General features: G+C 58.9%; 1 protein-coding gene across 5 annotated transcripts; it reads right to left on the bottom strand.

Annotated features, from left to right (window-relative positions):
- Window positions 1–2,711: 2,711 nt before the first annotated feature.
- Window positions 2,712–17,729, bottom strand: RAB37 (RAB37, member RAS oncogene family). Of its 5 annotated transcripts, XM_051797582.1 has the most exons (10): window positions 17,622–17,729; window positions 12,252–12,362; window positions 7,948–8,058; window positions 5,862–5,903; window positions 5,639–5,705; window positions 5,501–5,553; window positions 4,922–4,987; window positions 4,100–4,156; window positions 3,768–3,844; window positions 2,712–3,654 (listed from the first exon to the last, which is right to left on the bottom strand). In XM_051797582.1, the coding sequence occupies exons 1-10, from the start codon at window positions 17,679–17,681 to the stop codon at window positions 3,549–3,551; spliced, it is 750 nt and encodes a 249-aa protein (XP_051653542.1). In that variant the 5' UTR covers window positions 17,682–17,729; the 3' UTR covers window positions 2,712–3,548. The 5 variants fall into 5 exon arrangements, with proteins under 5 accessions (XP_051653542.1, XP_051653544.1, XP_051653545.1 ...); XM_051797584.1 differs by lacking the exon at window positions 4,922–4,987; XM_051797585.1 differs by lacking the exon at window positions 7,948–8,058.
- Window positions 17,730–19,206: the final 1,477 nt, after the last annotated feature.

The following is a 19,206-nucleotide window of genomic DNA, read 5'->3' as shown; positions in this document are numbered from 1 at the left end:
GCCGCCGGCAGCGGGGCCGGACCGCTCCCTTGGGGGGTCCGACCGCTCCCTCTGGGGCCAGGCCGCTCCCCCGTGAGGTCGGGCCGATCTCTCGTGGGGTCCAGCCGCTGTCCCGTGGGGTCTGGCCGCTCCCCCGTGGGGTCCAACCGCTCTCCCGTGGGAGCTGGACCGATTCCCCGTGGGGTTCCATCGCTCCCGCGTGGGAGCCGGACCGCTCTCCTGTGGGGTCCGGCCGCTGGCAGCGGGGCTGGATCGCTCCCCCGTGGGGTCCGGCCGCTCCCCCGTGGGGTTCCACCTCTCCCCCGCGGCCACCTCTGCCCCTCCGTGTCAGCCATCCGGGCCCGCCGCGGCAGCCCCCGCTCCCCGCTGAGCTCCCTCCTCTTCGGGTCGGCTCTGCCACCCCTCCGGGGACAGCCCCGGCTGGCCTGAGACCGGCGGGGCACTCCCCGTTGTCCCCGCTCTGCCCACAGCACACCCCGGCCGGCACACCTTATCCTCTCGGGGGCATGTCCACCCTATTCCCTTGCCCGGTCCTCGAAGGGTGATGCCGGTCCCAGGGCTGCTCGGAGGCGGAGGGCTGGAGGGATGCTCAGAGTGAGATAAAAACCCCAAACCGAAACCGCGTGTGAACGCGGCCGGGGAGGCCGCGCTGGCCGGTAACTCCGGTAACCGACTCTGCGGTGGAAATGGAGCAGCCCTGCTCCCCCAGCAGTCTCTGACTCCCCCTTGGCACCCTGGAGCAGGGAGCAGGAAGGTGGGAAGATTAGAGGAAACCCCAGGGGGTTTGCACTGCCCTGGCTCCACATTCTCTGCTTGTGGGTTGGGAAGCAGAAGTGGCTGCAGTGGGTTATGAGCGTGTGAGATCCTGGGGTTTGGGGTCAGCCAGGGCAGAGCAAGGCAGCAGCAAGCCTGGGCTGCTCCAGCACTGCAGCAGGAGTGCTGGTGCCAGGCAGAGCTGGCTCCTGGAATTGTCCCAGGGAGGGTGGCACAGAGGTAAGTCGGTGTCTCCCACTGCCAGGGCTGGCTGAAGTTCCACCTGGCCAAAGGTCCTCAGGGCAGCTGGGATCGTGTTTCACCGAGCTGCAGCCAGGCAAGCAAGGAGGGGACGGCTGCGTGCCATAGGACACGTCCCTCATAGGAGACTCCACTCGAACCTCCTGCTGAAGGGACCTCAGTGGCTGAGGAACCCCTCATGTGCTCAGGGTGGCCATGCTCCAGCTCCGTGGGACCCAGCTGGGAGCCGAGGGTGGGCTCATTTGTTTCCTCCACTCGGCTGAGCATTTGCCCGCGGCCGCTCGGCCCTGAGAAACACGGCGGAGAGGAATCCCACGGCGGCCAGAGGCAGATGCCTGCAGAGAGGAAAACCAGGGCAAGCGTGCTGTGGTACGGCCCCAGGATGGGGGGATCTATCACCCGTGTCACGACCCTCCCCTTGGCAAGGGGGTTGTGAGCAGCACAGCCCCGAGTGTGCACGTTCAGGGGGAGATGGAGGTACACTACCCTAAGTCAGGAAACAAAACCCAGCTCCAGCAGGGCTGGTTTGAGCATGGGACCGTGATAAGGAGCAAAGGCAGCAGCAGAGGAAACAGCTGGGGTTGCTTTTGGGTCCGGCAGTGCCCGCAGGATGGCAGGGCACAGGCAGCACCGTTGCGCCCCAGCTGCCTCCTGCCCTTTGCATCTTGGCGTGACGTTAACGGAGCTCAAGCTGGAGGGGGGAAAAGAGAAAAGAGCCAACGTCTGTTTGTGTTCAAGCCATCCAGCATTTTTTGCAGACATCAGCCAAGCAGCAGCAGCAATGCCATTGGTGGGAAGATGGAGTTATTTGGGGAATGCTGGACTCTGCACCATGAGAACAGCAGGGGAGGAGGTTGGTTTTAATTTAACAGGCCATGTTTACTCTTCCCCTCTCACCTTTGGACTGTCTGAAATGTGCAACGAAAGCCCCAGTGGGGAGGAAGGGGCTGTGGGTGCTTCCCCCTCCCCATGGCTGCTCCCACAGACCCCCGGCCCCGCGGCTCCTCAACGCTTGTGTGCAGCAGCCTCCCACGTTGCAGACCCAGGGCAGGGATTTCTCATGCAATAAACAACCAGACAGATGCAAAGCTTCAAAAATATCCAGCTTTAATCTGTAAACTTGCAAAGACAGACCCAGGAGCAGTGCAGAGGCAAAGGAGGCACTGGGGCAGGTGAGAGGCGAGCAGCTCGGGCGCAGGGCCAGGGAAGATGCTGACGGGGACAGATGTGCAGGACAGTCCCCAACTCCTACGTGCAGCAGTGCCATGCCCTCCACAGCTGCTCTTCACATGAGCGCTTCAGCTGCAGAACCAAATATTCACCATCTGACTGCCCTGGGTAGTGCTCAGGGGAGCAGGCAGTGTGCTGGAGGGGTCAGCAGTGCTGGGCTGAGCACCAGGGATGTGCAGCAACACGGAGGTCAAGCCTTGCCCCTGTGCCCTGCTGATGCCCAACAGAGCAGCATTTGCTGGCTGGAGGATCTCAGGCATCTGGTCTCCAGTGAGTGGGTTCCAGCTGCTGTTTGCCAGCAGCAGGAAGGGATAGTTGTGTTCCATGGGCAGCGATGGGAGAGAAACCCAGCCTGGCCTGGGAGCCAGCAGGGCTGGAGCATCACCCCAGGCCACAGTGAGCATCTCCTGCATGAGGCTGGAGATGGTTTAGTCTGGAGGGATTGAAAATAAAAAGGCTTTTCTTAAAAAAAAAAAAAAGAATTCCTCTAATTCCCGTGACTACAGGATGGGGAAAAATAAACTTGTTTCTAAATTGCTGTGTGTACTAGAAATGCCCCAAACATCGCTTGGGTGCTCCCAGGGGAGTTTTATTTCTGATGACAGTTGTATGGGCAGGGAGCAGGTTTGGCTGGACCCTTCCCCATCCCAGCCCTTCCCTCAAGCAGAGCCAGGATACAATGAGGATATCACTGCCCTCATGGTGGCATGAGGATAAAAGCCAATGGCAGCAACTGCAGCAGAGAGGAGCCACAGCCCAATGTGAGCGTTGGGGCGTGGGGCAGCCCGGGGGGCAGAGCTGAGGATCCTTGGAGGGAAGCCAGAGCCTGGCAGCAACCAGGGACACAGGGGCTGGATCAGGCCCTTCCAGTCAGACAAGAGCAGAACCGAGAGCAGGGATGGCTGCAAGGGAGGAGAGGGCTGGGGGCTGCGGGGGGGCTCATCCATGGCACACACACTGGCCCTCCAGCCGCTCCAGGTGTCCCTCAGTGAGGTGTGTGGCTGTGTCCTGGGTGATGGAGGCATCGCCGTGGCTCACTGGCCAGGCTGGCAGTCACCACACCGCAGTGATTCCCACAGTGGCACACAGCAAGCTCCAGGCGTTGCTTCACGGGGCAGAAGGATCTGGCCCCTGGATCCTGGAACTGGGGCGAGGGCCCTCCTCGTGCACTCTCTGCTCCACTGTATTGTCCCGTCCACCTTGGCTTGTCAGAGCCTGGTTCCCTCAGGCACTCGAGGGCAGGATCAGGCCCCTCTCTGTCTCCTGCCTGTACCCCCAGGGCTGCTGGCTCCTCCCGGCCGCCCTCAGGAGAAGACACAGCAGCTGGATTTCTTCTTCTGTGACTCGATATAATCGTGGATCTGGAACCGGGGCTCGTCCAGCGGCTGCATCGCGCGCTGCTTCAGCTCCCTGCAGCGGTGGGGCCGTGTTACCCACACACACACACTCCAGCATCAGTGTGGGAGGTGGTGGGGCTGCAGGGGGCACCTCCCTTGCTCAGTCCCCTGGCCCCAGGTACTCACTTGGCAATGGCCAGGAAGGCCAGCTCCACGTTCATGCCTGTCTTGGCGCTCGTCTCCATGAAAGGCACCCCATATTCCTGCAAGGGCAGCACGACCCCATCAGTGGCTATCCCCAGAATGCTCTCCTGCCCCTCTGAATCACCCATTGCCTGGCCAAGGCTTGGGGGCCATCCCCTCCCTGCCTTGCCCCAGGTTTTTTGTCTAAGTGACTGCCCAAGAGCCAGGCGGGTCTGGGCACCCATCAGAGGGGATGGCACAGCTGTATGGGGACCCTGAGTGACAGGCAACTGACTGGGGGAGATGAAGTTGGGTTAGACCCTGGCACAGCTCACCCTGGCCAGCGATGCTCCATCCTCTGTCCTCACAGCCCTCTCACTGCTCACATCAGCCTGCCAAGGGAAGGAAAATGTCACCACACACCAGGCCAGCTGGCACCCTGGGGCATCTGGCAAGCAGGCAGTGTGGGGTGCTCACAGGGCTGACAGGAATGAGGGTCATGGGGGATCCAGGAGCATCCAGTGCCCAGAGAATCTGGGATCTATGGAACATCTGGGACCTGGTGGCATTGAGGATATCAGGGGGTATCCAGGATTTTGGGGACATGGGGGATGTGGGGCAGCATCCAGTATCTGCAGGCATCCAGGACCCAGGGAGGCTCTGGTACCCTTCTGGGCATCAAATACCCAGCATCATCCAGGATCCAGAGGCATCCAGTTTCAGGGGAAAATCCAGTACCCAGTTGGGCACTGGGCACCCCGTAGCACCTAGGACCCCTGGAAAGGATCTGGGGCCTGGTTGGGCATCTGGGGCTTGGAGTAACTTGGGATTCAGGGGTGCATCCAGGCCAGAGTGGGCATCCCATACCCAGCAGCATCCCATGCAGGGAGCATCCCGTACTGGGAGCCTCAGCCTCGTGCTGCCCCCCAATGGCTGTCGGGAACCCTGCCCACCCCGTGGCCCCCTCCAAACCTCTGGGGTCACCTCTGGGCCTGGCCGAGCCCAGAAAGGAGCAGAACCCAGCAGAGGGTGCAGGCAGGGTGCACACAGCTGGCAGGCAGAGCCCACCGAGCCCATCCCTGCACAGCCATGGGGATGGCCAGGGCATGGCACAGCACCACATGGCAAAGCACAGGGCCAGGGGACCCTGCATGCACCTTGTTGCCCAGCAGCATGATGACCACATCCTTCTGTGCGTACTCGTGGATCTCCGTCAGCCAGGCCTGCAGGGAAGTGGGGCTGTGTCGGGATGAGCGGTACCCCCGTCCCTCCTGCCTCAGCCCTTACATCCCCGTGGTACCCCTGTTCCTCCCTCCTCAGCCCTCACATCCTCTTGGTAATCCTGCCCCTCCCCTCAGCCCTCACACCACCCCACGAGGACAGGGATAATGACTATTTTGTTGGCACGGGAACTATTCCAGCATCAAAGCCGAACAGCCTTGAAAACGCCCCGTCTCCTGGCTACGGCCCAAGCCTACGAGTAGTTCACATCCTTCCCAAACAGCGTTTTCTCCCTCCAGGCATTCTCCATGTCCCTGGACAAAACTCACCCAGCCATGCAGGACCCAGCCAGGTGCCCTGGGACGAGCTCCAGACTGGCTGAGTCTGGCCAAACCAGCCAGCACTTATTTGTAAAACAGGTTTCCAACTGCCCTAAACACCCATCCAGCCAAGCAGGGCACCCACGACCCCAGTCCCTGGGGAGGAACACACCCCTGACCCACGGAGGGACTCACGCGGATGTTGTCAAAGGACATCTTGCTGGTGATATCGTAGAGCAGGAGCAGGGCTGGAGGGGAAGAGGCAGAGGCATTGTCACGCTGCAGGGATGCATCCCAGGCAGTTCCCCCATCCATGGCAGACCCCAAACCCACCTTGGGCATCCCTGTAGTAGGCGTGGGTGACGCTGCGGAACCGCTCCTGTCCTGCTGTGTCCCAGATCTGCCAAGAAGCCACCCTGGTGAGATCAGGGAGGGGAAACACCCTCCCAGCTGAGGATACCTCTGTGGCTCCGTGCCCCAACGGCCCATGACACTCAGCCTGGGGGAGGTTTCCAGCAATGTGGCTGGGAATTGCTTCCCCCTGCCCAGAACTCACCTGCAACTTCACCTTCACACCATCCACGGCCACCACTTTGTTCTGCAGAAGAGAAGGAGAGCACATTTATCAGCCAGCCCTGATAAATGTCTTGGCACATGTGCCAGCCAGCCCTGGTGCAGAGCTGGCACTCCCCAGCCCCTCAGCTGCTCTCCCACAGCCGGTGGGATGAAGCCAGGCTGCCCGTGGGGCTGGATGTTGCAGCCTCATTGCTACAAACCCTGATCCTGCTTGCTTGGCAGCTACAGGGACATCCCAGAGCAGCAGTCCTTCTCTCCAGGATGGAAAAGAGCAGAACCAGTGGAGACAGGACAGCAAGATCCCAGCCTTCTTTGGGTCCGGTGTGTGGCTCATCTCCTACAGCCAGCACCCTGTCCTGTGGCTCCTGGGTCCCCTAACAAGCCAGCTAATGATGCCAGCTGTCCTGCAAATCCCAGGGACACCGACCCACTCTGACTCCTGCCGGGAAGCTCCAGGATTGCAGCAGTTCCTGTCTGCCTGGCCAGGGAAGTTGGGCAGAGCTGGGGAAATGGGGAGGTCTTTATGAACCACACACAAATGTGCATTTATTAATAACACCTTGGTGTGCTTTTATAAAGTTTGCCCATCAAAAAGCCCTGACCTTTCTGTCAGGATCCTCTGCTCCGTGTGCTGGAGGAGCCAGCTCTGTGCTAAAAATTTGGGTTATTTACAGCAATTTAAGGGCTTTGGGTGCTACAAGCTTCCTGAGGACACTCAGTGGATGATTTGGGTGTCCTGCTCAGGTATCCTTGATGGTGGGAGCCTTGCTTGGTCCTTAAATGTGGTTGCAAATACTGAGTTAGGGGGTTGCATGTAGCACGCAACTTTATCCAGTGTGGCAGGAGGAAATCTCCTGGGTCACGACGGTTTGCAGTCAGGCAACTGGGCTGGGACTGGGAAGGGGAAGAGGCACTTCCATGTGAGCAGGAAAGGCAGCTGTCAGGGCTTAAGCAACAGCTCTACTCAACTTGGAAGTGCAGGGACTTCTCTCCAGAGACCAGAAGAAAGAAACGCAGAAGTTACTGAAAAGCTATTTTTAAGACTCTTAAAGAATCATACTTGGAGGGATGAGTCTGAAAAGAGAAGACCCCTATAAATAATTTGGTTGCCTGCAATTGTTTGAAGTGGAAATTCAGCCCCTGTGGAGATGACAAAACTTGAACAAATGGGCTGGATAAAATAAAAACGTGCCCTAGGAGACTCTGGAGATTTCCTACCAGCAGCGAGCTGTGAGCTGCTGGAGGAGATGCTTGCACGAGGCAGGGCAGGTACCCAAGGGCTGGCAACACCCTCAGGGACACCAGTGCGGAGCCCAGCAGAGGAACACAGGAGATTTTACCTCTTTCATGACTTTATCAGAAGGACAGGCCTCATAACCCCTCCAAAGCAAACCCATAGCCCTCTCTGTCCCCCAGGCCCTGCTCACCAAGCCCCCAGTTCCACCACAAGGCGAGAAACCAGAGCAGCTGCAGCTGTGGGGGCAGAGGAAGCAGCGACCGCGCTCCACACGTGTCGGATGTTGCAGGCAGAGCCCTGCCTGGGGACACCCCCATGACTTCCAGCCTGCTGAAATGCTGCTCTGCCCTGTGCTGCAAACAGCTCTGCCTCCCTGAACACCTCCAGAGAGACCCTGCCACTGAAATTTGGTGAGCAGAGAGCAGCACGGGAGATTGAGCAGGGTTTGGTGATCTTAACAACTGCTCAGCAGCCCATTTCAGCCCTTTCAAAGCATGAGGTTACAACAGCCAGAGTTGATGCCGCCAGCCCTTGGCCTCAGCCCAGCTGGTGGAGCATGCTGGCCGCCCACTACACCCCCAGCCCACACCCCCAGCCAGGATGAGCTAAATCCAGGCTGTTTACTGATTTAAACACAAGAGGTGACAACACCGGTGGGCTCTTCTGTCTGTTGCTGCTCTCCCAGGGAGAGGTGGGAGGGTTTCAGCAAGTGACTGCTGCTGGCTGGGAGTTTATTTGGGGTGCAGAGGCTGCTCCCCCTTCCCAGCACCCCATCCTGGTCGAGGTGGGGGTCGGGGAAGGAAGGGGCTGGCAGCTGTGGTGGTCTCACCCGGAAATCTATGCCCACGGTGGCTATGAACGTCCCGGAGAGAAAGGCCCCGTCTTTGAACTGGAGCAGGAAGCAGGTTTTCCCCACGCCCGAGTCTCCAAGTAACATCACCTGCAAGATGTGTGCAGGGAGAGGTGTCAGCGGGAGGGAGCAGCATCACTGAGCGGTGCTGAGCTCCCCCCCAGACCCCTCTGTCCCTTTGTTTCTTTCTCCAGGGCTAGTCCTGCCGGGTTTAGGGAGCCCTGTGGGAGCTGGAGGTAGGATGGGACACCCAGAGGTGCAGCCAAGAGGTGCCCCAGGGCAGCAAAGCACTCACAGCCACGGAAGAGGGGGAGAACAGAAGATGAGACCTGGCGGGAAGGCAGGTACCACAGCAAGAAGAGATGTTTCCTAGCCAGCCCCTCGCCATCTCCCAGCTCAGGAGGCTCATGGAAAACCGGCAGTAGCTCCCACATTCATGGAGCCACCTCCGCCCACGCGTTGCCCCTGGCCCGGGTGTGCCCAGCCCGAGAGCTGCTGATGCATGGCTTGGGCAAACCCCGCGTGTCCGGGACTCTGTCTGTGCCCAGGGCCCGGCCTGCTGCAGACACCAAAGCAAACACGGTGCTTTTTCCCCTCCTGCTAAGCAAACAGGCTCAACCCCTGGGCTCCCTGGCCACTCCAGCACCACCGGACCCAGGCAGGCAGCAGCCAGGACGGATGCTGGGCTCCGTAATCACAGCCTTTCCCGATGCTGTGCTCTTCCTGCTCACCTGCAGCAGCCTGTTCCTGCCCAGCAATCATTAACCTAACTCTGCCTGCATCTATCCCCTGACGAAAAATGGCAGCAAGCAGGACTCCAGCAAAAAGGTCCATCCCCACACTTCCACCCTGCCGGGATGCTGGAGCCTGCAAAGCAAACCCCTGCAGCCCCACTGCCTCTGTGACAGGCAAACACAGTGAGCCACCTTCCACAGGGGCGGCACAGTAAATACCAGAGCTGGGGGCTGGAAGTGCTTTACCTCCTGCCAACTCACTTTGCTGGTCAAGTCCCTGACCCTGGAGGGCAGCTGGGAACACCCCTCCTTTCTGCCTCCACCTTACTCCCTCAAACATAAAAATCGCCCTCCACTGAGATGAGTCAGAGCAGAGAGGATAAAGGCAAAGGAATGAAAATGGTTTAGGGAAAGTGGCAGCGTGCAGAACCACTTTGAGAGCTGGCTAAGCAAGGCAGCAGGAGGTGTTTGGGCTGACACCATCAGTGCTGAGCTCGGCCTGGGGCTGCATATTAAATCTTTCAGGTAAAAGGTTCATTGGTTCTGTGCCTCCCCTAAGCTGCAGGGAAGAGGAAGGTGCTTCCTGGGGCAGCCCTCGCCCGATCCGGGATGGGGAAGAGGGGAGCACTCGGGGAGGAGGGTTCCCACCCCAAGGCTTGGCAGGGGTGCAGAGGCATTTGCAAGGCGGGGGGCTGCGGGGCGGGAGAGGGGGGCGGTGCTGGACTGGCGCCGGGGCACACACACTGCTGCCTCCTTGGAGCCCTTGGAGTGCTGTGATGGGCTGGATGGGGTCCTGCCTCCCCTGTCCTGTGCCACGGGGGGCACCACTGCCGGGCCGGCAGGAACCCCTTGCCTGAAGCAGGTCAGGACAGGCTTTCAGAGAGCAGAGTTCGGCCCTGACACCCCCGGGGAGTCCTCCCAAAGCCCTGTTCCTGCAGCTGGTCCCTCCCATTGCCACTGCCGGGCAGGGACACCCCTGGGGCACAGACCTCCCCCCGCCCCCGGCAGGGGCCCCCTATCTCCACCTCCCGGGGAGGGAGGACCCCCATCCCCACACCTGCAAGATCTGGGCACTCCCGGGGCAGGAGCGGGAAGGGCTGGGGGGGTTCAGCCGGGGCTGCTGCCTTCTTCTCCTTCCCCGTCTCGCGGCCGCTTCCTGGGCGCGATAGCAGCAGCGGAGGAAACGGGCGGCCCCCGGCACGCCCTCGGACCCCTCTCGATCTCCCTCGGGTCAGTGGACGAACCCAAACCTCCAGCCCTGGTAAGGATTGGTGGGTCCATCCCTTCTCATCCCGCGCTGCCTCCCACCTTGCCGGCCAGCTCGTACTCCCGGGGCGACGCCGGAGGGTCCCCACTGCCTTTCGGGGCTTCCCCGCTCCCCGCCGGGGGGGTCCCGGTCTCCGCCGCCCCGTCGGGGCCGCTCATGGTGCGTCCGAGCGGAGCCGCCGAGTCCCGACGCCGCGGGACCAGCGGGAGCCGCGGCCCCACCCGCCTTCCTCCTCCTCTTCCTCCTCCTCCTCCCAGGCCAATGCCACCCCCGAGGCTGTGCCCCGGCGGCCTCCGTGCCCAGCCCGGCCACGGGATGAGGAAGATGAAGCTGAAGGGTGGTAACCTGCCCCGCTGCACTCCCACACCGGGGACCCCCGGGGTGCTTGGGTTTGCCAGAGGCTGGGCTGCACCGGCCGGCGGGCAGAGCACTGGCACATCCCTCCCGGCACATGGATGAGGAGAGGAGGAACAGCTCACCCCACAAATGAACAACCCCCTGTCCCACACGGGGTGTAGGGATGGAGACCATGGTGCTGCCAAATCCCACCCTGCCACGCCGGGACAGTGGGGATGGCAGCTCCCACTCCCACCCCAGGGTAGGGGTTTGTCCCATCCGCTGCAGCCCCAGCGGTGCCGAGCGGGGTGAGCACCAGGGTGCAGCAGAGCCGGGGGGAAGCGGGAGCAGCCGCCGTTACCCGGAAGCCACGCTCTGTGCCGAGCCGGTTCCTGCATCTCGGCCGGGACGGCTGCCAGACCTCCCGCTGCCCCGGCTGCCCACAGCCCCCCGCATCCTACACCAGCCACTGGGGCTCGGCTCATAGCACGCTTCGCTTGGGAAAAGCCCAAGCATGGGAATGCAGGAGAAGCCCCTGGAGAGAGACAGGGATGTCGCGTTATCCAAAAACTAACTCTGTAAAACCCCATCCATGTCCACGCACTGCAGCTGCCCAAGGTCTTCAGCCTTACGGGCACCACTCCACGGACAGGAGCCTTGAGCTCCCTCTCACCTATTTTCCCTGGGATACCCAGCCCATCTCTCCCACGCCTGGGCTAATCTCAGGGCAACCCCCATCCCTGCTCATCCCACTGGGATCCAGGGCTGCAGGGCTCCAGTGCAGAGCCGTGCCCCTCACTGTTCTGCGGGTGAAAGCCACGGGTGGCTGCAGGAGGGCCGATGGCAGAGATGCCCTCTGTGATGGCACCCGCCTCTGCACCTCTCCGGGACACCGGCCCCTGCTCCAGCCAAGCCTTCCTCTGCCCCTCAGGAAACAGAACCTGTATTTCCAGTCCTGTAACTGCGCTCAGACCCAGCTGGGGGATTTATAGTTTATATATGCTCTTTGGCCAGGAAAGTGCCCAGAGCTGGAGGCTGGAGGCACTCGGAGCTCCTGGAAGTGGCTGAGCTTTCCTGCAGCTCGCTGGGGAAGGGGCTGGAAGGATATGGCAAACCATGCTGGAGCTCGTGGAGTTGCCTGGGCAGGAAAGACGCCTGGCCGAGCATCACTTCCACACGCTGGCATTTGCTGCAGGAGGAGCAAGGCAGCCAGGAGCCGGCAGAGATCAGTAGTGTGGCTGAGCTTCCTCTGCCTGCCCACAGGGGTGCCCTTGGCTGACAGCCCCTGGGCTGCTTGGCCCCAGACTCCCCACACCGGTACCACATGTTTCCCTGCTTCCTTGGCCTGGACAAGAGAGAAAATCCCTGTGGGTAATAGCATCCCCATGGGTAACAGCCCCTCGCTGAGCCCCAGCCTTGCCACGATGCTGAAGGGATGACAATTTCTCCGTCCCAAGCACTGTCCCTGTCCTGACCTCCCTTAGGAGAGGGGACATACACATCAGAGCCACTGGAGACCCTGGGGCAGCTCTGCAAATAGCTCTGGATGGCAGCCGAGTGCTTTTCCCCGGCACTGTCACCATCTGCCTGACTTTTTGTGAGGGCCCTGGGCTGGACACAGGCAGGAGACAGGCTGGCATCTCCCTGGCAGAGCAGGGCTACTCCAAAAGCAGCTTTCCATGTGTGATGCAAGAGGCTGCACTCAAACACAGCCCCACTGAGTCTTTTGGGATGTGGAACTTTGTCCCTCCATCCCTCTAAGCAGTCCAAAGCACGCCAACAAGCACACAGCCAAACTGGGCCCCTGATCCAGCAGCACCAAAGCAAATTATCCAATTCTTTGTGCCTAAAATGATCAGAATCACAGATTCATAGATTCTGATTCCCAAGTAAAGCTGCTCCTCATGATTGGTGCACAACCCAGGGACCAGGGATTGGGCTCTTACCGTAAACCCAATGCCCACGGTGGCGGAGAAGGAGCCAGGAATGAACTTGCCCTGGTCAAACTGGACCAGCAGAGATGTCTTCCCCACGCCGCTGTCTCCAACCAGGATTGTCTGCAAGGACCATGTAAAGATGTGTCAGCAGAGGTGCAGGCAATGCTGGAGCCTGCAGGCACAGTGAGCAGCCAGATATTTGGGGAGGGCTTGTTGGAAAACCTCTTTGGGAGGACTCTGGGGTCACTGGATTAGGTCCAAAACTGTTTAGTAAAGTGAGCATCTCCTGCAGCTGCTGCACACAGCTGTAGTCACAGCCACGCAGCCTTGCTGGGTCACTGACTGGGCAGCCTTTGTGCTACTTTACTGCTGTGAGCCCACAGCACTCCCCCCAGAAGGCTGCTGGGTTTAAACTCATGGCACCCCTCCACCTCTCCAGCCCTCCATGGGAAGTCCCAGGGCTCTCCCATGGGGAGCAAGGCTTGCTTGTCCCTGAGCAGGAGGGATGAGGGAGCTGTGCGGGTGTCAGAGCTGAGGTGGTGCTGTCACCTCCTGAGAGCTGCCAGCCCATAGTCCTGGTACCCACATTGCACCCCTGAGGAGCCAATCTTCCCTTCTGCTCCTGTCCCTCCAAATCCTTGACCTAAGCGAGACCTGCAGTGCAAATGTAACATCCTCCCTCTCCTCTGTTGGTGTCTGGGTTTTATTCACAGAGCCACTGGAGCAAACACTCCCATCCTTTCAGGAAACCGAGGCACTTTCAACCCTTTCGCAGGGACATAAGTTAAAATAAACACTCTGCTAACAGGCTTCTTGCTCAGAAGTGGATTTGGCTCTGTCTTTCAGGACATGGGTGTTCCTGTAGATGCAGTTCTGGAAAACACTGTGTCCCCTCTGTCACAGGGCTGCTGTCACCCCTGAGGCTGCAGGGCTGAGCCAACGAGGTGCTGGGGTGGAACCTCCCCACTCTCCGCATCCACCTCTGATGCACTTGGCTGTATATGTTGTTTCCCCCCTTGATTTGTGTTTAGTTCAATGCAGCTCCAGCAGCCCTTCTCCATCCTCGGACACCTCAGCCGTTTGTCCCCACCCTGGAAGGTGCTTCAGCATCTTCCCAATATCCAGAGGAGTCTACGCGCATGGCTGATCCTGTTCCTGCATCACCTCCCCTGCCCTGAGGCTCCCTGGGGTGTAACCTACCCTGGCACCACTTCAGACACTGTGTGTCCCCCTTGTGAAGTGCAGGATGAGCGTGAAGGAATGTGTTTAATCAGGTGCACAAACAGCCCTGGCAGATCAAGGCCTGATTGCATGCCCTGGGAGGCCATGCAGGTTCCAGACACCAGGCACATACCACAGCACCCAACACTGTGCTTCCTGCCATCCCACAGACCCCGAGGAAGTGACCTGAAGCCAAAATCCAAGGAGCTTGAGGAGCACAAGCAATGCAGGAGCGTGGTCTGGCAGGAGACCATCATCCTGCCTTGCATAAAGCGCTGCCCCACAACCTGCCTGGAGCCTATTCACCACGACACGCTTCAGTGAACACTCACTGTGGTGAATCAGCACTTTACCATGGAAAAAACATCCCAAACACCAAACATCTCCTGGGAAAAGCCTGACCTGACGGGTGGAGCTGTTGGCAGGAGGGAGCCTTGCACCTCTGTCAGACGCAAGCTGCTGCACAGACCTGAGTGCTGAGAGGCAGCAACCTGCGTCCAGATCCGCAGCCGGAGATTTCTCCCTCCTCCCTAACTAGGCTGTTTGCAGGTCACTTGTACATTCAGAGCAGCCTCGTGAGCTGGGAGCCTGCACAGGAGCTGGGGGGATGTTCAGAGGCAGAAATGTCTGGGTGAAGCCCTGGCACGTGGGCTAGAGGAGCTGGGTCATCCCTTTCCCTGAGGAAAATTTCCCTGCCCAGGTCCCCTTTGGCTTTGCCCTTCGGGCCCAGAACCTTTCCCTGTGCAGAGATCATAATATGGATGGGAGCAGCCTCACAGGAAAACACCCCAAGAATTCATTACTCCTGCACTCCAGTCCTGCATTTTTTTTGTGCTACACACTATTTCCAGGCAAAATACTGGTCCTGGGAGGTGCAACAAGACTGATGCACCCTGCAGCGCTGTCTTTGGGAGCAGTTAATGCAGGGAACAGCATTAATTATGGAGGGAGGAGAGCTGGCTGGAATGAGCACCAGAAAGCCTCCAGAGCCCAAGGTTTACAGAGAACATGTATAAAAGGCAGATTCCCCTATTAATAATTTAAATGGGATTTATAATAGAGACAACTCATGAATTGCTTCATGACTTAATCATAATAGTAAAAATTGGCCTGGATTAGCCAAGAGATACTCCTAACGACTTTAGGAAAAGCTCATGGGCTCCATGGAGGGACTGCACAGTGGAAATCACTGTGACCCTCCTGGCTACCAAATAAACATAACATAAGAATAGAAACCCCACTGTGGAGAGGATGTGGCCAGCTCTTGAAACCTCAGGCTGGATATGCCCGAGTCATGACAGCAAAAAGTCTCCCACTGACAAAGTTCTGTACCTGTCCTACCTCTTGCCCTCATCCTCAGCCACAGCCTGGCCTCCTCTGCACCCCCGCAGCCACCCAGGTTTTCCCAGTTTTTTTCTCTGTCTAGAAAACTTTGGCAAAATGTTGCAAGATTCCTTTTGGTTCTGTCATTCCTCTCTGCATGGGGATGTGGGGATGGAGCAGTGCTTTTCCAGGGTTGGGCAAGGCACGGAGGGAAACCTTCCTGAAAAGACCTGTCTGCCTGCTCTGCCTCAGGAAAAGAGAAAATATCTCTCCCCACACCTTAAATTAGTAGTTTTGTGGCTAAATCAGACCTGGATGAATCACATCCAGTCAAAATCATTGCTGGCTCAGCATAGTCTGTAGGGACAAGGCAAAGCAATGGAGTGGTCAGGGCAAACCTATTCAAACTTCCCCTACCTGTGCTGGCAGCCAGCAAGCAAAGGTGGTATTTTGGCCTAACCTGCTGAGGGAAGATGGGTTTACACGGCTGTCAGGGCAGCACAGGGAGGTGACTGCTACATTTCTAGTGCCAGCCAGGCAGGAGGAGATCTGGGACAGAGCGTGTGGGTTTAGGTTGTCTTCCCAGTTCATTTCTGAGCTTTAGCATGTGGTACCTGGACCTGAGCTAAATGTAGTTAGTGGAGGCCTGACAGGATAAAGCCCCAGTCAGGGGGATGCTGGGAGGGTGGAACTGCCCTCCACAGGCTCTGCTGTTGCTCTCAGAGAGTGGCTGAAGGCCCAAACATAAAGGTTTGTGCTCAGGTGAGCAGGATTTATCACAATGAGTTGTGGCAAAGGTGTACGTGCAACCCAGCACAGCTGCCTGCAGAGCTCAGCTGGGACATGGCCCTGGGAGAGGTCTGACAGCAAATCTGTGGCTGCTTTCAGCCCCTCACTCTCAGGGACTCTCAGAGGTGCATTTCTGTGACTTATTTTTACCTCCTCTATATAACAAAATTGTGCTGTCTCTTCCCTTCTCCAAGCAATGCTCCAGGGTAACTTGGTTGCTGCTGGGTGCTGCTTGAAGCCTTTCTGTGCCACAGGAATACTCCAGGGCTGTCCCCACCTGCCCAGGCACTATTTCACCATGGCCAAGACCCTAACACTGACTTGACACAGAGCCCAGGGCCCTCTGCCAGCTCAGCTGGGCCCTTGCCCTGGCAGAGGCTGTATTTCAGCCCCGCAGACATGAGCTCTAGAGCTGTGTATCAAACAGAAGCTGGCTCAGATCACACAGGAGATCCCTGCTTGCAAACCCCCTGCTAACACCTTGGATCAACAACAGCCAAGGAACACATCCTCTGCCACTGAGGCTTGTTCCAGGTAAATAGGTCCAGGAATTCCACAAAAGGAAGAATGATTTGGCAATGGGTCAAACCACCTGCAAGCAGAACTCAGCATTTTGTGTCAGGTGAAACTCTTCTGGAACAGCCCAGAACAAACCTCTCCTGTTCCTTCTTTGGTTTGCTCCTGGCCCATTTCCTCCCCAGGCCTGGGTCTAGCCACCAACCAGAAACCACTTAACCTTTGTGTCCAGACTGCAAAGCTCTCTGGGGTTTCTCAGCACATCTGAAATGTGATTCCTTGTGCAGACACAAGATCTAGTGAGGTATTTGCTGCTTCACACCCCTGGAGTGAGAGCAGGCTTGATTTTGCAAGATTAGCAACCAGCCAGGAAAAATACCAAGGGAAACAGCAGGGAACAAGGGACTGGGATGGTTATTTGCCTGGGCAGCTCTTCTGCCCAGAGACTCGTTTCCACCAATGTCATTCCTTAACAGCAGCTCGTTGCTGGAGAAGAGAGAGTTAAGGCTCTGCAAAGAATCCAAGTTTCTCCAGTCATCCCTGGAGGCATGTCCTACGTACTCCATGTACAACAGAAATGAGAGCTGATAGTAATTGATATTTTTCTGCTAATCAAGGGTTGGGCACATTGCCCTGAGTACAGCAGGATACAGAACAGACTGGTGTTTGTAAAGAGTGATCCACACAGCCCCAGCCCTTTCCTCTGCCTTGCCTCATCCTTGTTTTTTCCCTGCTCCCCGGGGGGGTGCCTGTCCCTGCACAGTCACTGGGGACTGCAGCAAAGCACCGAGAGGACAGCAAGCAGAACGGATGGGTGGATCTGACAGAGATCAGTGTCTCTTCCATGACTCCAGGAGTTGCAGAGCAGCGTCTGACTGCAGGGAGCAAAAGCCTGCTGTCCCCGCAGCAGAGCCTGAGCTCCCCAGGTCTTGCAGGGACAGCAGCAGCCCTGACCACCCTCCGTGCAAGTGGAGTTACAAAACACAGTCCCAGGAACCCCGCAGAAGAGGATTTCAAAGGAAGGAGGGCAGGAATGGATGTCTCTTGGAACACAGCTATTTCATAGCAGGGAAGTCTCGACTCCCTAGGCTGCCTCTGGCAAACAGAGCCCCGGGGCTCCGCTCCCCCCGACCCGCCCTGAGCGCGCACAGGACAGCGGGAGCGGCTGAAGGGTGGCTGCGGGCTGTGCCGCGGGGCTGGCCCCATTCCAGCGCTCCTGGCTTCCCCAACACTCCGAATCCTGTCACCCCCCTGCCCACCGTCACCCAGGAGGTGGCTGGGACCGGGGCCAACCCCTGCAGGCTGTCCAGCACCGGGAAGGGGAGAGAGCTGCAACCGCATCCCCCCACGGCCGCGCCGGGATGGGGGGTGTCGGACGGACTTCATCGGGGGACGAGGAGAGAGAAGGGGAGAGGGATGCAATTTGTCAGCAAGTGCAATTAGTCTCCCTGCCCTGTATGCCCCCAGTCCCGTGCGCTCTGCAACCCCATCCCCGGTCCCCCTCATTTCCATCCCCATCCCCAGCCGTACCTTGTGCAGCAGCGCCTCGTTGTATCCGTCCCCCCCCGGGCCGGCGGCGTAGGACCCCATGGCCGGGGGGGATCGGGGGGCACCGGGCAGGGCCGCCCCTGCAGCACCGCGGACAGCGCCCGGCCCCGCTCAGCACCGCGGGCAGCGCCCGCCCCGCTCGGGACCGACCGGCCCGGCTCGGCCCCGCAGTCCCGGCCCGGTTCGGCACCGCCCGGCCCCGCTCGGTCCCCGCAGGACAGCGCAGCGGTGCCCGGTGCTCCTCGCCGCCGCTCGCAGGGTTCCCCCGCCCGGAGGAGGCGGTGGGGAGGTGCGGGGGGAGGCCGGTCCCGCCCGGGGGCGGGGAGGCGGAGGGAGCTCCCCCCACTCCGGCAGAGCCCGCCGGTCCCTCTCCCCCTCCCCATCTCCGACAGCCGTGATGGAGACCTCCCGGGTCCCTCTGCAGAGCCCGAGGCTCCGTCCTCGCCACCGGGAATCGCCGCCTTTCCTCCCTCCGCTGCAGGAGGCGCCCACGGGGCACGGTCAGCCCTGCATCGGCTCCGATCAGCCGCCGAGCTGAGAGCGCGGGGCCAAGTCCTCTGCACTGCTCCAGCCCCGGCTCGTTGGCACTCGCGTTAGGGAGCCCTATGCCCGCACCGGGGCTGTGCCGGCTGACACCCCTCCAGCTGCCAGCCCACACAGATGTTGGGTGTCCGTGGGCAGGGGTGAAGCACAGAGCTGCTTGGTCACTGGGGTGTCACCCCAAGGAGGGGCAGCAGATCGTGCTAGCCAGGTGACTGCAGCTTCTTTGCCAAACTGGTGTTGAGCCTGATTACCCCGGCAGGTCCCCTTTGGAATCCCGTTGCATTTACAGAGCCTGGTTAGGGCCCTGCTTGGAGTGAAAAACAAATAGTATTTAGAAACAGGAAGAATCTGTGCCTAAACCTGCAGGTGACAGCTGATACCTCATTGAGATCTCTTCTTTACAACTCCCTTTAGAGCAATCTGATGTTGTTGATTGCACTGGAAATAAACTAATCTTTACTGAGAAGTTTATTAAGAGAAATTCAGTCTCCTGTTCCCTCCTTCCAGATCAGCAGATGGCCCTAAGCCAGAGGAACAGACCATGCTTCCAAGAGCCATCTGCACCTGTCCGATTGCTGTTTGACTGCCTGGGCCTGACATTGCTAATTATATCTGCCCATTATTTCCTCTGACTGCAGAGACGGTTCTGCTGGGTCAGATCATCAGACTTGGCAAACAACAGCCAGAAAAAGTGAAAAACAACCCAGAGGGATGGGGTGTTTTAGACTCACCTGAAGCTGAGATAACCAACCCAACATGACACAGACCATCGTGTAACCAGACCACCCATTGGCCTCATGCTCTGGAAAACAATCAATAGCATAAAAATAAATGATATCATGAGCCCTGGTGTCTGGATCAGATAATTGACAAGTGGTGCAGCCAACACTGTAGTTCAACATAATGCACACACTCCACAACAAGTAGGGCCAGGAAGATGAGAGCAGCAAACCTCAGGGTGGCTTCAACAAAGCCAGGGCAACTCTGTTCTCTTAAACACATCAAGACCGTGCTAAAACTCTCA

This window comes from Manacus candei, unplaced genomic scaffold (assembly GCF_025592945.1).
Source record: "Manacus candei isolate 608988 ecotype Guabito, Panama unplaced genomic scaffold, ASM2559294v1 h1tg000047l, whole genome shotgun sequence".
NCBI classification, from domain to species: Eukaryota; Metazoa; Chordata; class Aves; order Passeriformes; family Pipridae; genus Manacus; species Manacus candei.
This window is presented reverse-complemented; position numbering and strand designations above follow the sequence as displayed.

Bases quoted from the DNA above. Each gene is read 5' to 3' on its own strand.
- RAB37 (XM_051797582.1), bottom strand. From the start codon at position 17,681: ATGGGGTCCTACGCCGCCGGCCCGGGGGGGGACGGATACAACGAGGCG. The intron at 5,554-5,638 runs GTGGGTTTGGGG...CTTCCCCTCCAG, and splicing joins CTACTACAGGGATGCCCAAG to CCCTGCTCCTGCTCTACGAT. The intron at 3,655-3,767 runs GTGAGTACCTGG...CCACCGCTGCAG, and splicing joins GCCTTCCTGGCCATTGCCAA to GGAGCTGAAGCAGCGCGCGA.